A 20,853-nucleotide genomic window follows, 5' to 3' on the forward strand; every position below is an offset into this window, starting at 1 on the left:
TAATGGTATTAAGTGAACTGAGAGTAGGGAGTCTGGAAGAAACTGGTGAATTATGCACGCATTGAACAGAGCAGCTGGTAAATGTAAATTATCGGATGGCAGAATTTGAAAGATTCAGCAGGCAGACCATCGCAGCCGGGCGATTTATTATTAGGTAGGTTGTTTATGTCCTCGCTGATGTTACTTGGCGTAATACGATCGGCGAAATGAAACTGAATATTATCAGTGAGGAGGTTATTTACATCCCTGCGAGAATCTTGATCGTTTATGCAATTCAGGATAGTGCTGAAGTGATCACCCCACATTCTTGAGATAGCCTCGTCACCAACGGCTTCTCCTACTCTCTGTGATAGCTTTTAGTTCTGGGATTTAGGAACTGAATGTCCCTCCAAAGACGGGGGTAACTGCCAGATTCTAATTTTCTTGACATTGCATCAGCTCTTAGTTGCTTTTCATTCAGTCTGCAATGCTTAAGGGCAAGTTTGAACTGGGCTCTCTCCTGCCTCATTAGAAGTGCAAAGTGCCCTTCCCTTGGGCTACCATTTTGCCTCCATAGTAGAAACATTTCTCGTGAATGTGTATAAAGATCTTTAACCAATTCATTCCATCTAGGTACATTACGAGAGTAGCCTTGTCGAGATCTAAAGGTATCCCTGCCGGAGGCAAGCATAGCGGAAATTATATTCGAATAGAATTCTTTCAGATCTCTCCTGTGATGATACTTTCTACATTTTGGGTTAGTGCACAGTAAGGCGTCTGCCGGTTGGGCTATTGACCGCAGCCTGGTTTCTGTGGTTTCCCTAAAGGATCTGGTTTTCTGTTGGTTTTTAAAATCCCAGTTAACAGTTGGTGGGCGATCAGTTAGGGGGTTCACGGTAGGGAGGGATGGGGTACTCGATGACACCTGTAAGGGGATGTGATCATAGCCCACTGCAAGATCGTAGCTAATGTTGCAGGTCACAATAGAGTCATGAAGTTGAGGGGACGTGATGCAGTGGTCCATCCAGGAGGTTGTAACAGTGTCCGTTCTGTTCTGTACATAGGTATAGGAGGAGGGAGGGAGGAGCATTACATCGCTAATTCCGAGAGCGCGATTTTCACAGAGGCGAGTAAGTTCATTATAAAACTGTTTTGTGGGGTGAGAATTAAGATCCCCAATTATACAAATATGTTCAGCAGCAGAGTAGTGAATATCGCTGTGTAACTCACCTAGGATCATGCAGTACTGATCAAAATTATCGTTCTTTTCCCAGGGCATATAAACATTGATTATTAGGATCTTAGAGTCCCCTACTGTCACTTGAAGCCCTAGCAATCTACCACTCCTATAGGTCAACACATTCACTATATTGTCTAGCGATTGGTGCCATAGGAAAGAAAGGCCCCCTTTCGGGCGACCGGCTACGATGTGATTTGTAACTTGCATCAATGAGGTCGAGAAAGCTCTGAAGTCTTCATGCACTGAATCGCAGATGGCAAGGTCATTAGGCCAGAGGAGCGTTTCTTGCAATGCAATAACGCCTTTGAAGTTTTTGCACAACATGTTTAAGGAAGGAATGTTCCGCTTGAGGCCAAAAATATTCCAAGAGATTATATTTAGTGTATCCATGGCAGCTCACGAAGATGGGAAATAAGTGAGTTGATCATTTGGGTGGATGGGGGATTGGTCCGTGGGGGTGGGCATTCACTCGGCTTGGGAGGATGGCTGGCACTTGTGGTAGAAGGCGAGTCTGCGCCTGCAAGACTAAAAGACTAAAAGAGATCCCCAAATCTCTGGCAGAGGCAGACGTCCTCACCGAAGAACAGTATTCTATCAAAGGAAAGACTAATGACGTAAAACAGGTTGCACTGATTTTATCACTGTTATAATTATATGAAGCCTTACATACAATACCTAACTTCTGTGCGGCATTTGCTGACACTTTCATTGAATGTTTCTCAAAAGTAAGATGTGAGTCCAAAGGTAACTTTGGTGTAAACTAAGCTTCAGACTCATTTAGCAGATTCTCATCCACCTGAATGGGAGGACGAGGAGGAAAATAAGTACGAGATCTACTAATCAATAGTGTTTCGTTTTATTGGGATTAAGCCTCATGCTTCACTGACTACACCATTAACTAATTCGCTCCATGTCACGACTGAGACTGAGGGTTCCTTCATTCCTCATAAGTGGGGACTACTGCAGTCATAAGTGTTGCATCATTAGCATACTGAACAGTCTTGTTTTCCAGGCCAAAAGCCATATTACTCATGTATACTAAAAATCACGGTGGAACAAGAACTCAACCCTGTGGAACTCCAAACCCAATAGGTCTGGCTCACTAAAGATCCCATCAACAGCAACTCGTTGCCGCCTGTCTGTAAGGAAACCTTGAAGTAATCCTAAAACATATCCACCCACTCCAAGATTCTGAAGTTTATACATAAGTGCTTCAGGATTTATTAAATCGAAAGCAGCACTCAAATCTATCTGAATTTTTTGCAAATTGCATATCAAATCTAAAAGGGCATCACAGGTACCTAACTGCTTCCTACATGCATATTGACTATCAGTTAACATTCCTTTGGATTCCACACACTTGTAAAGTGGCTTAAAAATTAGTTTTTTGCAGCTTGAGAGAGCACAGGGAGAAAACATATTGGCCTGTAGTTACTGCAGTCTGTAGATATGATACTCTTTTTTTTCCCCTAATCTTGGGAAACAACACACTGGAGACCTTCTTAAAAACAAAAGAAAGAAACCATCAGGAACCTCTCCACACCGGCTCTCAAGATTATCAAACATTTTCTTAACATTCCTTGAGCGAAATTCAAATCTTGTAAGTTTACGAACAAAGCTGGTTAGTGTCATAGGCCTATTTCTGCTGGCTTGGTAAGGATCTTTATTTGATTTTCTATATGATGCAAAATTCAAGCTCCCTTGTTTGTTACACAGGAAATTCTTTGTACATTCAGACAGTTTTAATATCTTATGAAAGTATATCTTCGCCCCAGAATGATGTTCCATTGTGATTTAATGCATCATTAAGTTCTTTCATAATACATATGGCATTGTGAATCTCATTTATTACTTAGGGTCAAAGTTATTTCAGAATCTTGTACCTTTTGAATTACGGAAAATAGTTTCTAGAACAAGAACTGTCAAAAAAAATGTTCCTACCCTCCCGGCAATTTTACTGGACATTGCAGTGAAAATATCACCTATTTTCAGAGTGGATATAGGATCTAAGGAGAACCTCAGCTTCTTCACTTCATTTCTCTTATCTCCCAAGGTCTTTTTAATCTCCTCATTAATTTTCTTCCTTGTTACTTTTCAAATGTTTTTTTTGTCATATTTTATTGTTTCTTCTATTTCTATATTGTATTTACTATATATTGTTACTATGCTTTTTGTCCAGCACTGTCCATATGGTATTCTTCCTTGATCCTCTGCTATTTCTTTTGTCAATCTCTTGTCGTCATTGCTTTTTATCCTATGGAAACGACTATTTTTTTATACCCTGTTCTGAAGTCCACTTTGGTTGTTCATACATTCCTCGGAGGACCCTATATTGCAATCTCTCAAATGTATTCACGTCTTTTTCAGGGACATTACTCCAAGTTTGTGTGTTAGCAATTAATGTTGGGCCACCGGTGTTTGATATACTCTCTGTCTCGCTTCTAATGCCATCTCTTCTACTTTCCCTACGTTCCTGTAATCTCTAGTTTCTCCTAACATCAAGCCCAATAAGTCAGCAGCACTCACAATAGAGAAAAGAACAAAGAAAGCAGAAGATCAAATGTGGTGTAAATGAATAAAAATATGTAGGAGAAAGGTACACGGAAAATGGCTCAAAGGAGGCGAGTATCAAGAAAGGAAATCATAAGGTAGAGCACAGGCAAATTTCTTGAACTGCTACAGACAGCAACAAATATCGATCTTAGCCTCTATTCCTTTTCTACTGATGGAGAACATTTTGGGGTCAGAAAATATTAAGAATTTTATTAGTACTGCATTTTCTTCTGCATATTTCTCACTTTGTTACTATCACTTAAGTTTGGTCCATATATTGCGCCATGTCTTACATTCTCAGTTATTTCATTGGTTCCTCTTTCTGCTGCTGTAAACCTTATCACTGCCTTGCCATTTCCTTCAACTTTAGTATAATCCACGCATTCCACCTTACTGATTTTTCTGTTGCTTTGGTCGTCTTTAAAGTCCAGTTTATGAAAGCATTTATATGCTTCTCTTAACCGTATACATGTTGGTGCAACTAAGACAGTATTACAATCAACTATGGCATTTAGGGTTAACAGGTAGACCTTCCTCTCAATCCAACAAACTGCAATCTGCATATTTTTGGATCTTTCCTAGATGGTGACCCCAAGGGTTTTTACCAGGTATGAATCCACCTTTGAGGTGTGTTTAGTACAAGCCCGTGGGGGATTACAGTAAAAATATAAGCAAAAGACTGTAGACATCATACAGATAACGGCCCCCGAAAACCCTTGGGGGCCACTATCTAGGAAAGATCCATATTTTCTGATTTATTTTCTCCTTCATTATTTCCATTCTCACTTTTTTTTTTATTTCCCACAGGTCTCCATTGGCTAACTGTCTTACTTCTTATGAAGTCAGAGCAACTTTTCACCCTGAATGCTCTGGAAATAAGGGCCCAGGTCAGTATTAGCATCCGATGAACAACAGAAAGGTTAAGGTCAGGAGACGACAGAATTCTCACGTAGCCCGTAATAGTGTTATAGTTCGCTGGGGACACGTGATTCTTTTGCATTTATTATTAAGAATATGTAAGGTATTTTAACACTTGAAGGTACATGTTAACTCAGCATCAAGATGTGTTTAATTTTCATAGCAATCGAGTACATTAGAAAAGAATTCAGGGGTTGTTTGGTCCCAGGTGGGAATTCACATCTTTCGAGTGACGTGGTAAACTGTAAGGGAGCCAGATGCAACTAGACTTTCTTTCGGCAAATATATTAGAGTATCATGCGTATTAAGTTAACCTTAGAATTTCAGTCATATACATTCGAAATTTAGCTTTTCAAATATAATCTAACTTTTTATAAAAGCAAACTAAATGTCCCCTCCTGTCAATTCGTCCTTCTCATTAGAGATCTGGGTCCATCTGACCTATAAATTTATGGAAGTTTGGGGGGTATATTGAACTGGCAACGTTTGTCAGTAATAAATAATGAGTTCCGCACACCAGCTTCTCAGTGCTTTAGAAATTTTATTCTTAAGGACTTGCTGCTAATAATTACGTAGACATGAGCATCTAGTCGTGACAATAATACAAAGTAACTAACAACGAAGGAATTAGACATCATTTTAAAGAGGGCCGTTTATGTACCTTATCAAATTCGAATTCTGGTTTACTCGTCTCATGGTCTAACTCTTATCCCAACCACTTACTCTCCTAGATGAGCCTACTTTGCCTAGATTTGGTTTGCATAGTATAAGCAAGCAAAAGAGCACATACTGGTAAACACTAGTTCATATACAGACATGAGAATAATGCATGTGCATACTTTCTGCTGCAGACACAGTCGCCAGCTGTTAAAAATACCCAACCCTTTTCCGTGTGAAATAGCAGCTGCCAGCTTCCTTTGAAATACATCACCCGATGCGGGGAAATTGTTCTTGGCAAGAGGTTTTACTGATAACGCTTTTTTGCTGCCTTCTTTTTGTAGTCAATGACTTTGAAAAGGTCGAAAGAAGTAATTACAGTGCTTGAAATATTACTATCTCTATATTTGCAACATTTTTCCTAGCAGTTTACAGTACAAGAGCACGGGCAGGTATAAAATGGACCGTCACCCGGAGGTCATCAGCCATTCATTTCTCCACTGCATTCGAGGTAACAACAGGAATATGTTCCTATAGACAATTAGGTTTACACTGATAGTTCCAAGAATTAGAATTTAAGGAATATATGAATTAGCAATGGTAGCTGCAGTAACACAGAAGTATAGCTAGCTAGTATTGTTATCTTTCTCTTTATATATTCCTCTATGTAAAGGGCATTTTCTTAGCTCCCCAAGTTTATTGTCAAAGTGCCGACTAATCTATCAAAACTACGACGGTATATCTATGCCACACAATCTTTGTATATAATACTTCTCTAATATATTTTTAGTATTAATATAAGCAGGAGGAGACCATAAACCTCCATCAAGGTTGCTTGAGAAGAATGCTCTTGGGCGTCATCGTCTCTGGACGCGAGAGAGAGAGAGAGAGAGAGAGAGAGAGAGAGAGAGAGAGAGAGAGAGAGAGAGAGAGAGATTCCTTGCCTCCAAAACTTACATTAACATCATTCCCAAATTGAATCACCCATTGCCAGCGCCAGCAGTGAGGCCCACCTTTTGGTAAATCTACTTGAAATCCAAAATCAACTTCTTTTCGTAATCATGGTGACCAACAGACAAACAAACAAACCAAACCAAAACTATAACATCGTTAGGACTGATAAATATCTAAATATGGTTTACAAGTAACACTTGTAAACAGGGCAGATTTATAATTAATAATAATTAGTTAGAAATGAGGTTTATTTGCTGATGTAATATTTCTTTCCACAAAACAACGAGTTCTATATATGTATACACACACATATATATATTATATATATACATATTCTTCTTCGTTTTTTATATATATATATATATATATATATATATATATATATATATATATATATATATATATATATATATATATATATATATATATATATATATATATGTGTGTGTGTGTGTGTGTATTTAATCATGTAAAAATCCAGCAGTTCATGTTAATTCAATTATTGAATGTATTTACCAAGAGGGTTTAGGTTTAGGGTTTTCTTGTTGCTTTCATTAATGAAGGATGGGAATCCCACAGATGTATAGAGAATTTTCAAAAATTACTTGTTACTGAAATTACTGAAAACTTTATAAATGCGCGCACAAAACACATATGTGTGGGTGTGTGTGTAGACTTGCTAAATTTCACTACTAAGTAACTGTACTTTTATCTGAGCTGAGGCGCTTTGAAGGAAGCGCTCATTCGTTGTATAGCTCAGTCTAGATCTTGTTAGCAATCTATTTTAGCTGTCTCAAAATTTCAGATATGATTCGGTTGGTTGCTGCTTTGTTGGCCCTCGCTGCCTCTTGCCTCGGTCAGTGGGACCCAGGCGTGACGAATGGGCAAGTAAGTACTATCTTCATATTATTTCATTAAAAATGTTAACTAGTTTTGGTTTACAGTCACAACTGCGAAGCTAATGCGATTCATGTTATAGCTGCGACGGACGTTTCTCTATTCTCGTTAGTTAGTATAACTTTCACTCCATACTCATTAATTAGATTACCGTGGTCTGAATTTAAGATGAATGGGAAATGTCACATATTTTATGCTTCACATTCTAAACACACCTCTTAAATCTTCGTTTTTGTTTCTTGCTACAGGTAATCGTTCATCTTTTTGAATGGCCGTGGAGTGACATCGCTCGAGAATGTGAAGAATTCCTAGGACCCAGAGGATTTGGTGGTGTTCAGGTAATTCAGATTAATTTCAAGTGGGTACTGTAGGGCTTCCAACCGAGTGACCCGGTTAGTTTGAGGTCCGGTGAAACATAAATAGGGTATACAGTATATACAGGAACAGGAGTTTGTCATTAGCATCTACACAGAATGAAGCAATAGGACCACTTCCTCAGGGGTACTGCAGAAATCAGGCCAAACGAAGATTGTACAGGTAATTCCAGATCGCTTTGATCCAAATAGATGGAACGGTAACTGAAATGGGCTATTCCAGAGACTATTGTTCTATGTAAGGGAAGATGATGGCAGATTGGTGTTGCAAAGATATACGAAGCAAAGACTAACAAGGCTACGAGGCTCGTTGGGACAATTCACAAAACAAAATCTGGAAAAGAGAGACTGAGATCCTCTCACGAAAGAGAAAGTCTCTTTTTCGCTCTAGTTTTCTATGAAAGCCCACTTTTCTCAAAGGTTCCAAAACACGAGTAAAAGGCCCAAGCATTCATTTATGTTACTGTGGTCAGTTGCTATCTGTTAATAAAAATGTTATTAGGTCTGGTGTATAATCCACATGGAATTATTCCTGATCGGGAAAAGAACTCTGCTGAATCCATAAAAGTGGCCTTTTAAGACTGCCAAGGTGAAGATATAGTGCGAGTTCGCCAGCGTACAAAGAGATTAAAGAATATAATAAAAATAAAAAGCAAAATAAAAAGTGACACAACCTGCCGCGGTTGTAAGGGAAATTCTGGCGTATCTTCGTAATGATCGTATTATTTCGTTATTATCAAATGAAAGTTTTAAGATTTGTTTACGGCCATAAAGTAAGAAAATCTAGTGAAACTGGAATATAAAACGTGTCAAATGTTATACAGATGTCGCTACAGACCACTTGTATCCAGAAAAAGGAAATGCAAAAAATGGTTCTTTAGAGTAAAACTAAACATCCAATTATCTTCCTACAGAACACGATCAAACACCGTCGTCGTATATAAAGACGGTAATTATGACAGCAGATTCAGAATAGTTTTACTCTTGCATTCCCTTTTTCTGGACACAAGTGGTCTGTAGCGACTCTACAAACATTTGACATATTTTATATTCCAATTTCACTAGATTTTCTTACTTTATGGCTTTAAACGAATCTTAAAACTTTGATTTGATAATAACGAAATAATACGATCATTGCGAAGATTATATCTTCACCTGGGCAGTCTTAAAAGGCCACTTTTATGAATTCAGCAGAGTTCTTTTCCTGATCAGGAGTCATTAAATATGGATTACATACCACGTCGCTGCACACGATGCTCTAAATTTTCTGTGGTTTTGCACACACTACTTTTCATTATGTTTACGAACAAGTAGCTCCTCGGGTGCACCTGTTTCCTGCAAATCTAAGCACAAGCTTGCGAGCACCTGACTTGTTATCGGGTAAAATTTCCGGCCCCTGTCCTAACCCACTGCCTGGCGGTTCATAAACTGATTTCGAAGTACGTCTGGAGAATTAAGACAAATACAGTAAAATCCATTATATCAATTTGGGAGTATATCTCAGCAAGTAGTCTCGTGCTTAAAAAAATTCTACTATTTCACTAATCAATCTGAATGAAACAAAGATTTTTTAAATCAAGCGGAAGTCTGTTTCCTATGAAGTGCCTCGTCAATGTTTCCCAGCTTATGTAGAATCTCGACTGTTATAACCATTACAAGTATAATAAGGGCCAGTTGAGATTCTTTAGTATTTCTACGGTATTTGCTTCACGCCTTGCTGGCTTCAAAAGCTCCAGGTGAATATCACAGTGCTATGATTCCCTTCACTAACTGTTTCTGAATAAGCTATTGCAAATACAGTTATGGTGCGTAGCCTTATTTGCTCGCAAAGGATTTTCGAGATGGCCTGGGAAAGAAAGCTGTTCACTGCGATTACTACTTTTCTCGAGTTCATTTGGTGTAGCTTTATTCATATCATACGCTTTTGCACGAGGCAGTCAGTATTCTCGTCTAGTTATGATTAATTCATGATTTGTTGTTCTGTCAGTAGCCTTTATTCTTGGTGGCATGGCACTTCAATAACAGGCTATGGCATTCCTAATACCCGGTGACTTCTGTATATATTTTATGGTCGCTTGGACACCGAATACTTCATTTTCTTATCCAGACTTTGTGTATCATAATATCATAAGTCTAGAATCAGGGATCTTTGTAGATACCTCGGAATCTGGATGATTCATACTAAATGAATGGAATATGACGTTTCGCAACGATTTTTAATACTTAATTTGTTCAGTAAATAAATAGCTTTAATATTATCGTTTTCTAAGATTTGGCTCTCATGAATGAAAATAAGGACTCATCGGCTGTTGCTACTGTCACCCAGTAAGCGATTTGATGACATTTCCATTAAATTTAGCACGATTAGCCCTTGCTATGTACTGTATAGTGCTTAAGTACCGAAGGAATCTACGAATCTCCATGGTTAAGCATGGTAAAGCAAGGCACAAACACACACACATATATATATATATATATATATATATATATATATATATATATATATATATATATATATATATATATATATATATATATATATATATATATATAGAGAGAGAGAGAGAGAGAGAGAGAGAGAGAGAGAGAGCGAGAAATAATTTTATATCATGGGTAAAATAATAGGAATGCATATTCATGAATCATTTAGTGTTTCTTAATATGTTCATCTAGGTTTCGCCACCAAACGAGAACGTAGTCGTCCACCAAGACACTGTCACCCGGCCGTGGTGGGAGCGATACCAGCCTGTGTCTTACCAACTCGTAACTCGTTCGGGAGACGAAAATGCCTTCAAGGACATGGTTTCGAGATGTAACAATGTCGGAGTGAGGTGAGGAACGCTGGGGAGGACGAGAGTTCCGTATTTCAATCTAAACTAAAAAGAACGCCTAAGTCCTCACAAAAGTGTTGCCAAGTTCAGGCCCTAGAGAAGAGCAACAGCAACAGATATGGGAAGAGAAATCTAATATGCAATTTTAATGAACTCAGACTAAAATATAGCATCTGATAACAAGTCATTAACAATATTGTCTTATCTATTAGAGTCTTGTTGTTTTAATCCACTTGTATCGTAATGACAGCGAAGTGATTTGCTTTTACAAAATATTGTCATATGTTTAATTCTTGCGAGTTGACAGCACTAAATAATTGCTGAATGAAAATACTGATGGCGGTCTACTAAAAATAACTTTTCAGCTCACACTACGAACAGCCAGAGTGAAATTAATGAGTAATTTATACAAAGTAAACAATGGGCGCAGAAAACATGGAAATTAAAGCAACGAAAAGTCTTTATTGAAGAGTAAATTTAAAAAAAAGATTATAGTACTTTTGTTACTTATTCACGCAAGTCTAAAAATGTCTCGATCAATACACATTTAAAGCTGTTCTCAGGTTTATGCTATCGTTTCCTTGAATAAGAACAACAAGAAAACTTTCTCTTGTTTAGAATCTACGCAGACGCTGTCATCAATCACATGTCGGGAGGATGGCCAACGGGCACAGTGGGCACGGGAGGCACATCATTTGATTCCGGCGCTGAGAGTTACCCTGGAGTGCCCTATTCCGGCTTCGACTTCAACGACGGCAACTGCCAGACTGCCTCAGGAAGCATCGAGGATTACAGTGATGCCAACCAGGTAATGAGACTCCCAGGCAAAAGTCATGTTTTTTAGTTTTCTGTAAAAGAAAACTATTGAGGCGACTTTGTCTGTCCATCCGCACTTTTTTCTCTCCGCCATCACATCTTAAAAACTACTGAGGCTAGGGGCTGCAAATTGGTATGTTGATCATCCGCCCTCCAATCATCAAACATACCAAACTGCAGCCCTCTAGCCTTAGTGTTTTTATTTTATTTAAGGTTAAAGTTAGCCATGATTGTGCGTCTGGCACCATTATAGGTGCCAACAACCCAGGCCATCACCGGGCCGTGGCTGAAAGTTTCATGGGCCGCGGCTGAGAGTTTCATGGGCCGTGGATGAGAGTTTCATACAGCATTATACGCTATACAGAAAACTCGATTGGCCGAAGAAACTTCGGCGCATTTTTTTATTTATTTTTTTTTTTAAAGACAAGACTAGTAGGCCATGACCAGAATCTTACTTGAACATTCTCTACGAGAATGTAAAGTACCCATCACAGTCGGAACTAGGTGGGCACACTCTTTCCATCCTTTTCAGATGATGGTCACCTCCTACGTTTTCAGAATTTTTATAGGACGGCCACCAACTTCATAAGTAAAATCTTTCCTTCGTACGGCTAATTCAGCTATCCCTTTCGTGTAGCACAATTTCATTTTACCAGAGATATACGAGTAATTAGGCCTTAAAAAAATTTACAAACAGGTTATCAATTTAACTTACATTCATAATATTGTTTACTCCATCATTTTGCTAGCAAAAACTGCAATGGAGCTAATTTTGGAACTTCAGATTACTTCACTTTCCAAATAGCTGAAGTAACTGTCTGCAAAAATTTCGAAAATCTAATTTTTTACCTGCTACATAATTTGAAGAAAGAGTTGATTTGTATAGCTGATAAATAAACAATGTGTATTTACCGATTCTAAAGTCAAGTCTTTATTGGAAATTCCAGTTCTTAAAAAAATTATCTAATCTATAAATATATTTAGACCATGCTCTCGTAACAGGTTTTTTAATTAAGTTCCATATTTTGAAGGCACATTACATTAACACTGATAATTTTATTGCCTTTGGGCATGAAACAGAAAACTAACACTCATGTCCCACACCTTGAATCAAATAAAATAAGCATTTGAATTAAACTTGAACATACTTATTATTGATTTCTCATCCATAAAGTTTCTCTGATTTTGTAATCTTCGATCTAGTAATTAGATAACTGTTTCTTTAATTTTGATCGTTTATTTATGAAAGTTCCAAGAACACCCCAACCACTACTCGAAATGCAATCTGAACCAATAAAAGCTAAATTAAACATGATAGTACAGTAAATACATTAAAGCAGAAACAAAGTAGTAGCACAGTCTGTTAGCAACCCACAGGGAATAACTGGAATTCCTGAAGTCACAGCCAAAGGAGCAGCATATCAATATTTGACACCTCTTTTATTCTCAGTAAGAACCTTCATCGGGTGTTTCACTTCCAGGTTCGAAACTGCAAACTAACAGGTCTGAATGATCTGAATCAAGGAACAGAATATGTACGAGGGAAAATCTTGGATTATCTCAACAAGCTTATTGACTACGGTGTGGCTGGCTTCCGAGTTGATGCCAGCAAGCACATGTGGCCAGGAGACATGAAGGTACCTATCAGACTCAGAATATCCTCACTTGACAGCTTTATTATTTTGGTGTCCAGTACAGTGAATCCTCTTTGATTAGCTATCAAATGAAAACAAAATATTATAACTAACATTTCTGTCAAGTGCTTCCCCAGATCTTATAAAATGTTTCATCACTCATTGTATTTCTTTTCAGGCTATCTTCGATGACCTAAAAGACCTCAACACCGAGCATTTTGGTGCCAATGCAAGACCTTTTATTTTCCAAGAAGTTATTGATTTAGGTATGTACAAGTAGACTAGGGACATTGTATAGTGCTCGTTAAATATTTTGTGTTGGGTTAAGCACATGTTCAAAGTTTATCCAGAAATTTGTCTCTGCCCGCAGGTGGAGAGGCCGTCACCAGCTTAGAATACGTTGGCAATGGTCGAGTGACCGAGTTCAAGTATGGGAAGTTCTTAGGTGAGGCTTTCCGTGGTAGTAACCAACTCAAATGGCTCGTGAACTTCGGAGAAGGATGGGGGATGATAGACAGGCAATATGCTCTTGTCTTCATTGATAATCATGACAACCAGAGAGGACACGGTGCTGGAGGAAAGATGATTCTTACCTTCCGAGATGCAAGGTTATATAAGGTTAGAAACATTCCTGTCGCTTGAGATATCCTCTGTATTAGCAAAAACGATTTATTATAGTCTCCTGATATTGCGTTTAAGGGAACCTTTCTGGAATTTGCTTTAATTCAAGTCATCAAGAACAGAGCAAAGTCAAAGATTTAATGCCAAGCCCTATTTACGAGGAAACTTTAAGAGAGACTTCTACCCCAAAACCCACCCCATTAGTTAAATCGGGAAGCTGACTTCTACCCCAAAAACCCACCCCATAAGCTAAATCTGGAAGCTGACTTCTACCCCAAAAACCCAACCCCTTAGCCAAATCTGGAAGCTGACTTCTACCCCCAAAACCCACCCCATTAGCTAAATCTGTAAGCTGGCTTCTACACCCAAAACTAAACCCATTAGCTGAATCTGGAAGCTGACTTCTACCCCCAAAACCCACCCCATTAGCCAAATCTGGAAGCTGACTTCTACCCCAAAAACCTACCCCATTAGCTAAATCTGGAAGCTGACTCCTCCCCCCAAAACCCACCCCATTAGCTAAATCTGGAAGCTGACTTCTACCCCCAAAACCCACCCCATTAGCTAAATCTGGAAGCTGACATTTACCCCAAAAACCCACCCCATTAGCTAAATCTGGAAGCTGACTTCTACCCCCAAAAAACCACCCCTTAGCTAAATCTGGAAGCTGACTTCTACCCCAAAAACCCACCCCATTAGCCAAATCTGGAAGCTGACTTCTACCCCCAAAACCCACCCCATTCGCTAAATCTGGAAGCTGACTTCTACCCCTAAAACCCACCCATTAGTTAAATCTGGAAGCTGACTTCTAACCCAAAAACCCACCCCATTAGCTAAATCTGGAAGCTGACTTCTACCCCCCAAAACCCACCCCATTCACTAAATCTGGAAGCTGACTTCTACCCCCAAAACCTACAGCACTTGCTAAATCTGGAAGCTGACTTCTACCCCCAAAACCCATCCCATTCGCTGAATCTGGAAGCTGACTTCTACCCCAAAAACCCATCCCATTCGCTAAATCTGGAAGCTGACTTCTACCCCCAAAACCCATCCCATTCGCTAAATCTGGAAGCTGGCTTCTACCCCAAAAACCCACTCCATTCGCTAAATCTGGAAGCCAAGGCCCAAACTAAGGTAAAGGATTTCTTGTACACAGTAGGAATTTTTTATATTCTAATTAGGCCAAGTGTTTTTATTAATACAGTTGCTTGCTGTCGATGTCAAATCACCCTTAAAAAATTTAGATTACTGTTTTTAGGTAGCAAAAATAACAGAGGCAAATTTCTATGTATCTTGTCAATAATGTTATTGAAAGTGAGAAATGCTATTGTAAATAAGAACTGTATATACAATACTTGCATATGCTTTGTCAGACACGCACGCAACACACACACACACACACACACACACACACACACACACATATATATATATATATATATATATATATATATATATATATATATATATATATATATATATATATATATATATATATATATATATATATATATACATATTTATATTATTATATACACTAATGTATATTGTTGCTCTTTTATACATTAGATGGCAACTGCTTTCATGTTAGCCTGGCCATATGGGTTCACCCGTGTTATGTCCTCGTACTACTGGGAACAACACTGGGTGGGTGATCACGATGAGAATGACTGGGTGGGTCCTCCAATGGACAGCCAGGAAAATATCGTCGGTCCCACCATCAACCCTGACGCAACCTGCGGAGGCGGATGGATGTGCGAGCATAGATGGCGTCAGATCTTCAACATGGTTGAATTCCGAAATGTTGCCCATGGTAATTATGCACCAGCTCTTGCTGTACTAGGAAACTGAGGTACACCATTATGCCATTCATAATGGGAATGCGTACCTAAAAATCAGGCCTTGGATTTTTATTAAAGAGGGAAATTTTGGTAGCGTATTTTCAAGATGAGCAAGAGGTTTAATAGTCTTTCCCTTGCAGCATTTCCAGAAGGAGAATTATACCTTTTCTGAAAGCAGAATTTTCTGTTATTGGAATCGCACCATCACCGTCTTTATTAGGATTTTTCAGTCAGATTTCCCTTTTCGAGGTTAGGCACGAAATGAGTTCCCTCCATTCTCCTCTGCCTGAAGCAATTTCTGCCTCTATTGCCATCTGATCTAAGTGCTCATCTGTCCCTTGTCCTTGGTATCCTTGAGTCCTCCTACTGTCCTTCATCCTGCTATTTCCACATTTACTACTCCTCTGACAAACCATTTCTCATATCTTTATGAGTGTCCATATCACTGCAGTCTTTGAAATCGTAGTCGATTTTCCAGTCACTAGACATACCTCCCCCAACATTCTCATATCTAATATATTATGAAATCCTCTCACCATAGACCATGCTCCACTGATGAATCTGAGGATTCTGTACTCACACTACGATATTTCCAGTTTTCTTGCTAATGTTCACGTCTCTGATAGTAGTTTAGTACTTCTCCATGCATCGTACAATTTTACTTTGTAGCCGTTTTTTTTTTTAAGTTGATTTTCAGTCGTCCTCTTCTCTCCATTCCACTTTTCAATTTGACTTACTTTTACTTCTCTCTTTCTGCAAGTACCTGCCTCTGTAATTATAATAATAGCTGATAACTCAGGCAAGACTGTGTAAAGTATATTGACCTCATCCGCTTCCGATGAACAAGTTATTTATCCTGTTCCTCCCCTTCTAATGATGCCTGGCAGCTGTTCAGCCTCGAACGAATTCTCACGATGAGTGAGGAAAATATATAACTATAATAAAATCCGAGTGGATCTTGTTTGTCCTCCCCCGGGTGACAGTAGGGGAGATGTGACACAGATACCCAACCCCTGCAAATCAGTTTGTCTGCCCCTGGTTGGGGCGGGGCAGGTAGGGAAATGGGAGGGAGGAGAGACATCCACCCTCCTCCTGCAAACCTGTTTGTCCGCCCCGGGTGGGGGCAGAGTAGGTGGGGATCGGGAGGGTAGGGAAGACAGACGCAGGTGCTAACAAGCTCACAGTACAATAATTACGTTTACAACACTGACTCATTCTCATGCAGACGACCTTTTTAATTAATGGTACGTATCTGAGTATATACAACATGAAATTTGGATGACGTTTTCAGAGTAACAGGATGAGGGAAGATCCACAGTAGTCCTTTCAACAAAGGATAAGTAACAAACAAAATATAAATTGAGGAATATTAATTTTCTAGTGTAGCTGAAAACTGCGTACATAGAGATGCGTTATCGGAAAGCCATAACCTATAATTTTCAACTAAAGCAGCGTCTGTAAATTATATGATTTCTTGCCTTTCTCCTCTGTTAGTTGGCAATGTTCTGATAACATTTATGAGTATTCCCATTTCTCCCATATTTTCTAATGCCTCATACATTATATATATATATATATATATATATATATATATATATATATATATATATATATATATATATATATATATATATATATATATATATATATATATATATATATATATATATATATATATATATATATATATATATATATATATATATATATATATATTATATATAATGTTATATAATATTTATGACTTATTTGCCTTTCTCCATTGTTAGTTCAATGTTCTGATAATGTTTATGAGTATTATATTTCTCCCATATTTTATATATATATATATATATATATATATATATATATATATATATATATATATATATATATATATATATATATATATATATATATATATATATATATATATATATATATATATATATATATATATATATAAAGAATCCTGACTCAAGCGTCCTTTTGCTTTGTCAAAGGAACTGACATGAATGACTGGTGGGACAACGGCAACAATCAGATTTCTTTCTGCAGAGGAGGCAAAGGATTTATCGCCATCAACAATGACAGTTCCGACCTCACACAAACTTTGCAGGTAATGAAGGCAATTCACTGACAGAAGAAATGCATTGCTGTTGTGACTGTTCTACATGTATAGCCTATCTTTTTGTGCTCAAGTTGAGATAATATATCACTAAAAATAACGAAATCATTCCAAATCGCACTATCGTCGGTTCTTCCTTAGACTTGCCTGTCAGCTGGTACCTACTGCGACGTCATTTCCGGTTCTAAGGACGGAGGATCGTGTACCGGCAAGTCTGTCACAGTTAACAGCGATGGAACCGCCTATATTGAAATCAAGACTTCGGAAGATGACGGAGTACTGGCTATCCACGTTAATGTAAGTTAGATACTTCTTATAGCTTAGTCCAAAAACATTCAAGTTAGATGTCGAATTTGCTAGATCAATTAGCACGTTTGTTGTTCAGAACGCATTACTGCCCCATTCTTCTAACCGGCGAGCTCATCATTCAAAGAATTTTTCGATTTAACATTAATATTATCTCTCTCACTGCTGTTAATTATAGTAGTAACATCAATAACAGATACTGTCTCATTGTACGAGCATTTCTCAATACTGTTTTGGGTAGAGACATTAATTTCATTTTCAAAACACATTTATACAATTCAACTAGAATGACACGTATTTATCTATAGGTATGTGGTACATACGTGCATGCCACTTTTAAGTAAGTGCGACTAATTTAACCTGACAGCATATTCTAATATTTTCTTCCTTTTATTTCAGTCTAAGTTATAAACCGTGTGGAAAGGAGCATTGGATGTCTTCCATCGTGAATACCAACTTCAGCAAACATAGAAGGCAACTTCAGAAACTGAAGTTTCATGTTATCAAGTGACGATTACTTCGCCCAATAAATCTGAATAAACTTGTATGTTCGTTTTTTTTTACCTAACATGGTAATCTGCCCTCATTACATCAAAGCTTACCCGTTAATTCAATGTGAAAATAATATTTTTTTAATGTTACGATCCTATTTGATTATTTGTTCTGCCTAACTTATGTCACGTCAATATGTACTGAAGTCAAGAAACATCGTACATTTAGCAGTAAATCATCATACACTGTATGCAAAGGCGTTATAGGGTAGATAATAACTTGGAAGATAATTACGTTTAAGACAGAAAATAAGTAAGCCGAGAAAACAGGTTTTTAATTCAACGATCGACTAATAGACACAAGAAAATGGTAAGGACTTCTGATAAGGAGCAAAATCTGAAAATGCAGCTCAAAATCTGTAGCGCTCTTGTCGTAAAATGACTGACTGGTTGATTTTATTACGATTCATGTTGTCGCAACGAGCATGGTCATCGACACTGGATATGTGTTCTTGGTTATAAATAATTCAGAATAAAATAAAAAGAATCTTGATGAGAACTTTCCCAAAACATTTATTTAATCCAAGCATACTTTGCGAATACACTCACAGCTTATTTCCATTCATCTATCTATCTATCTAACTATCTATATACTTTTAGAGAAGAACTGTCATTTGCGCTAGGAAACTAACACGAAATTCCGAGAAGAGCGACTCAAGCATGAAACAGTAGACGGATGTACAGTAGACTTCAGAAACTACAAAAGAGCAACCGTGCAAAAGAGCATGAAAGGAGTTGCATGTTTGAGCATTCTGCAAATAGATTTTTTCTTTCTGAAATATTTATGTGATGATTTATTCATGTCTACACATTTGTTACATTTGTATGATGACTTCCGTGCTAAAAAATAAAATTACGAACAACTCCAGCTAAAGATAAAAACGAATTCGTGATTAGCTTTCGGTAAAGTTAGCAAGGTCAACTTGTTTTGTGTTTACTCGAATCTCAAACTTACGATGGAACGTGAATATTTATTGACTTTTATTTTTCCTTGCCTCATTTTCTAAAACCTGAGTATTCAAACTTTAACTGTTGCACACGTAAATGTGTTTGTGTGAAAGAGGAAACCGTTATCAGAAATATTCCATTTTTTTTTCAATCGAACTGATATTATGGTGTGTAATCGTGGTAAATATGATCAAAATCATCACAAAATATTGACGACTGAATTTGTACATATTGGTTTGATTCTCTTGGCGTTTGTTTTCATGAATATCAGTTAATTACATTTCGCACTATTGTAGATTTGTCTCTGCTCTGACTTTTATCAATTAGCGTTTCCCGATTGACGATTTCACATGTGGCTGACCTGCAATCACATACCTAGGGGCATGGTGTCGAAAATTCTTTCTTTTTTTAGTAAACAAGTATTAATAATTGAATTTATGATTACTGGACACTGATATTGCATTTCTTCATAAAATAGCTAAAACAGCTTAACCCTTTTTTCCATGGAATTATTACTAATATTGATGATGAAGAAAATACTCAAATATTTGCTGCCCTCTTGTTGATTAAATATCGTATTTAAGGAACAATATTTTCTCAGCAACTTACTTGTTCAAAGACAAGTTTAATATTTGCAAAGTGTCTGCTAAAGAATTAGGTAAAGATTATCTTCACTTTTCATGTGTATTACCTCTGAGTAGTGTTAAAATATTATAGTATTATAGCTTTAGTCATTCTATATATATAAAATTCTAATCTACGGACCTTATGTGAGTCGTTTTGTCTGTAATCGACCACTGTGTTGACTAGGGAGATAGCGCTGTACAGTTAAAGCAATTTAAAGGCCCTTATTCATTTTTGCAAAATACAATAAATAAATATACAAATAAAGTAAAATAAGAAAAAAGTTAAAGTAAAAGTAAAAATTAAAGATAAATAAATATAGATAAATAAAACCCAACGAGTAACAATAACAGAGTACTGACTTGTGCGTTGTGATACACGTATATATTGAATACACACGATAAAGTATGTATGAAAATGAGAAACACTGAAAGCCATTTTAAAAACACGATTAGCACGTAAATCAATATTAATGCATAGTACTTGTATTGAAAACTGCGTGGATAGCAATTGTGCAACATAGTAGATTAGGATTCGAACTCAAATGCTGGTTACTTACCAAAGCCGGATCCACATTAGGATGATTGAAAGACATGAGGATCGACAAAGGAAGTTGCATAATACCTGCAATTAAAAAGAATCACACAATATGAAAATTACCAAGGACACATGTCACTTATGTAAAAGTTACTTGGATAAACGTGAAAATGAAGTGTTTTTAAAGATGAAATCACAGAAAACATTGTTGTTCCACTTACAAATTTTCTTGTAAACAACATGGTAATATCTGTTTACGATAATAAAGATGAACAATGGTTTAGCCATTAAAATGGCGCTTTCTTTTAAGAAGACCTCTGTGCCTACCCTTGGTCTTCTCAAAGAAGCCAACGAATGGATTTTAGGGTAAAAATTAAAACCAAGGACAACACACATAATTATGATCGAAAACCTCCTCGGAATTTGAGGCTGGTTCACCAATCGCACAATAAAAAAAAGTTTCAT

The 20,853-nt window shown here is 37.3% G+C and overlaps 2 protein-coding genes across 3 annotated transcripts in view; one reads left to right on the top strand and one right to left on the bottom strand.

Moving 5' to 3' along the window:
• Positions 1 to 20,853, bottom strand: part of LOC136826794 (alpha-amylase 1-like) — an 86,305-nt gene that overhangs the window by 19,659 nt on the left and 45,793 nt on the right. For both annotated transcript variants that reach the window (XM_067084227.1, XM_067084228.1), the window contains one exon: positions 20,411 to 20,475. The gene's annotated coding sequence lies outside the window, so the exon portion shown is untranslated. The remainder of the gene's footprint in view (positions 1 to 20,410; positions 20,476 to 20,853) is intronic.
• On the top strand, positions 2,825 to 18,273 carry LOC136826795 (alpha-amylase 1-like). Its single transcript, XM_067084229.1, has 14 exons — positions 2,825 to 2,872; positions 4,580 to 4,659; positions 5,776 to 5,858; positions 7,107 to 7,189; positions 7,447 to 7,536; positions 10,246 to 10,403; positions 11,022 to 11,211; positions 12,701 to 12,856; positions 13,032 to 13,119; positions 13,224 to 13,471; positions 15,044 to 15,287; positions 17,298 to 17,413; positions 17,564 to 17,719; positions 18,128 to 18,273. The coding sequence occupies exons 3-14, from the start codon at positions 5,807 to 5,809 to the stop codon at positions 18,137 to 18,139; spliced, it is 1,593 nt and encodes a 530-aa protein (XP_066940330.1). The 5' UTR covers positions 2,825 to 2,872; positions 4,580 to 4,659; positions 5,776 to 5,806; the 3' UTR covers positions 18,140 to 18,273.

The sequence above is a fragment of the Macrobrachium rosenbergii genome, chromosome 41 (genome assembly GCF_040412425.1).
Source record: "Macrobrachium rosenbergii isolate ZJJX-2024 chromosome 41, ASM4041242v1, whole genome shotgun sequence".
Classification (NCBI taxonomy): domain Eukaryota; kingdom Metazoa; phylum Arthropoda; class Malacostraca; order Decapoda; family Palaemonidae; genus Macrobrachium; species Macrobrachium rosenbergii.

Coding starts and splice junctions, on each gene's coding strand:
- LOC136826795 (XM_067084229.1), top strand. CDS start 5,807: ATGGACCGTCACCCGGAGGTCATCAGCCATTCATTTCTCCACTGCATT. Junction 12,857..13,031: donor TGTGGCCAGGAGACATGAAG/GTACCTATCAGA, acceptor ATTTCTTTTCAG/GCTATCTTCGATGACCTAAA. Junction 15,288..17,297: donor ATTCCGAAATGTTGCCCATG/GTAATTATGCAC, acceptor GCTTTGTCAAAG/GAACTGACATGAATGACTGG.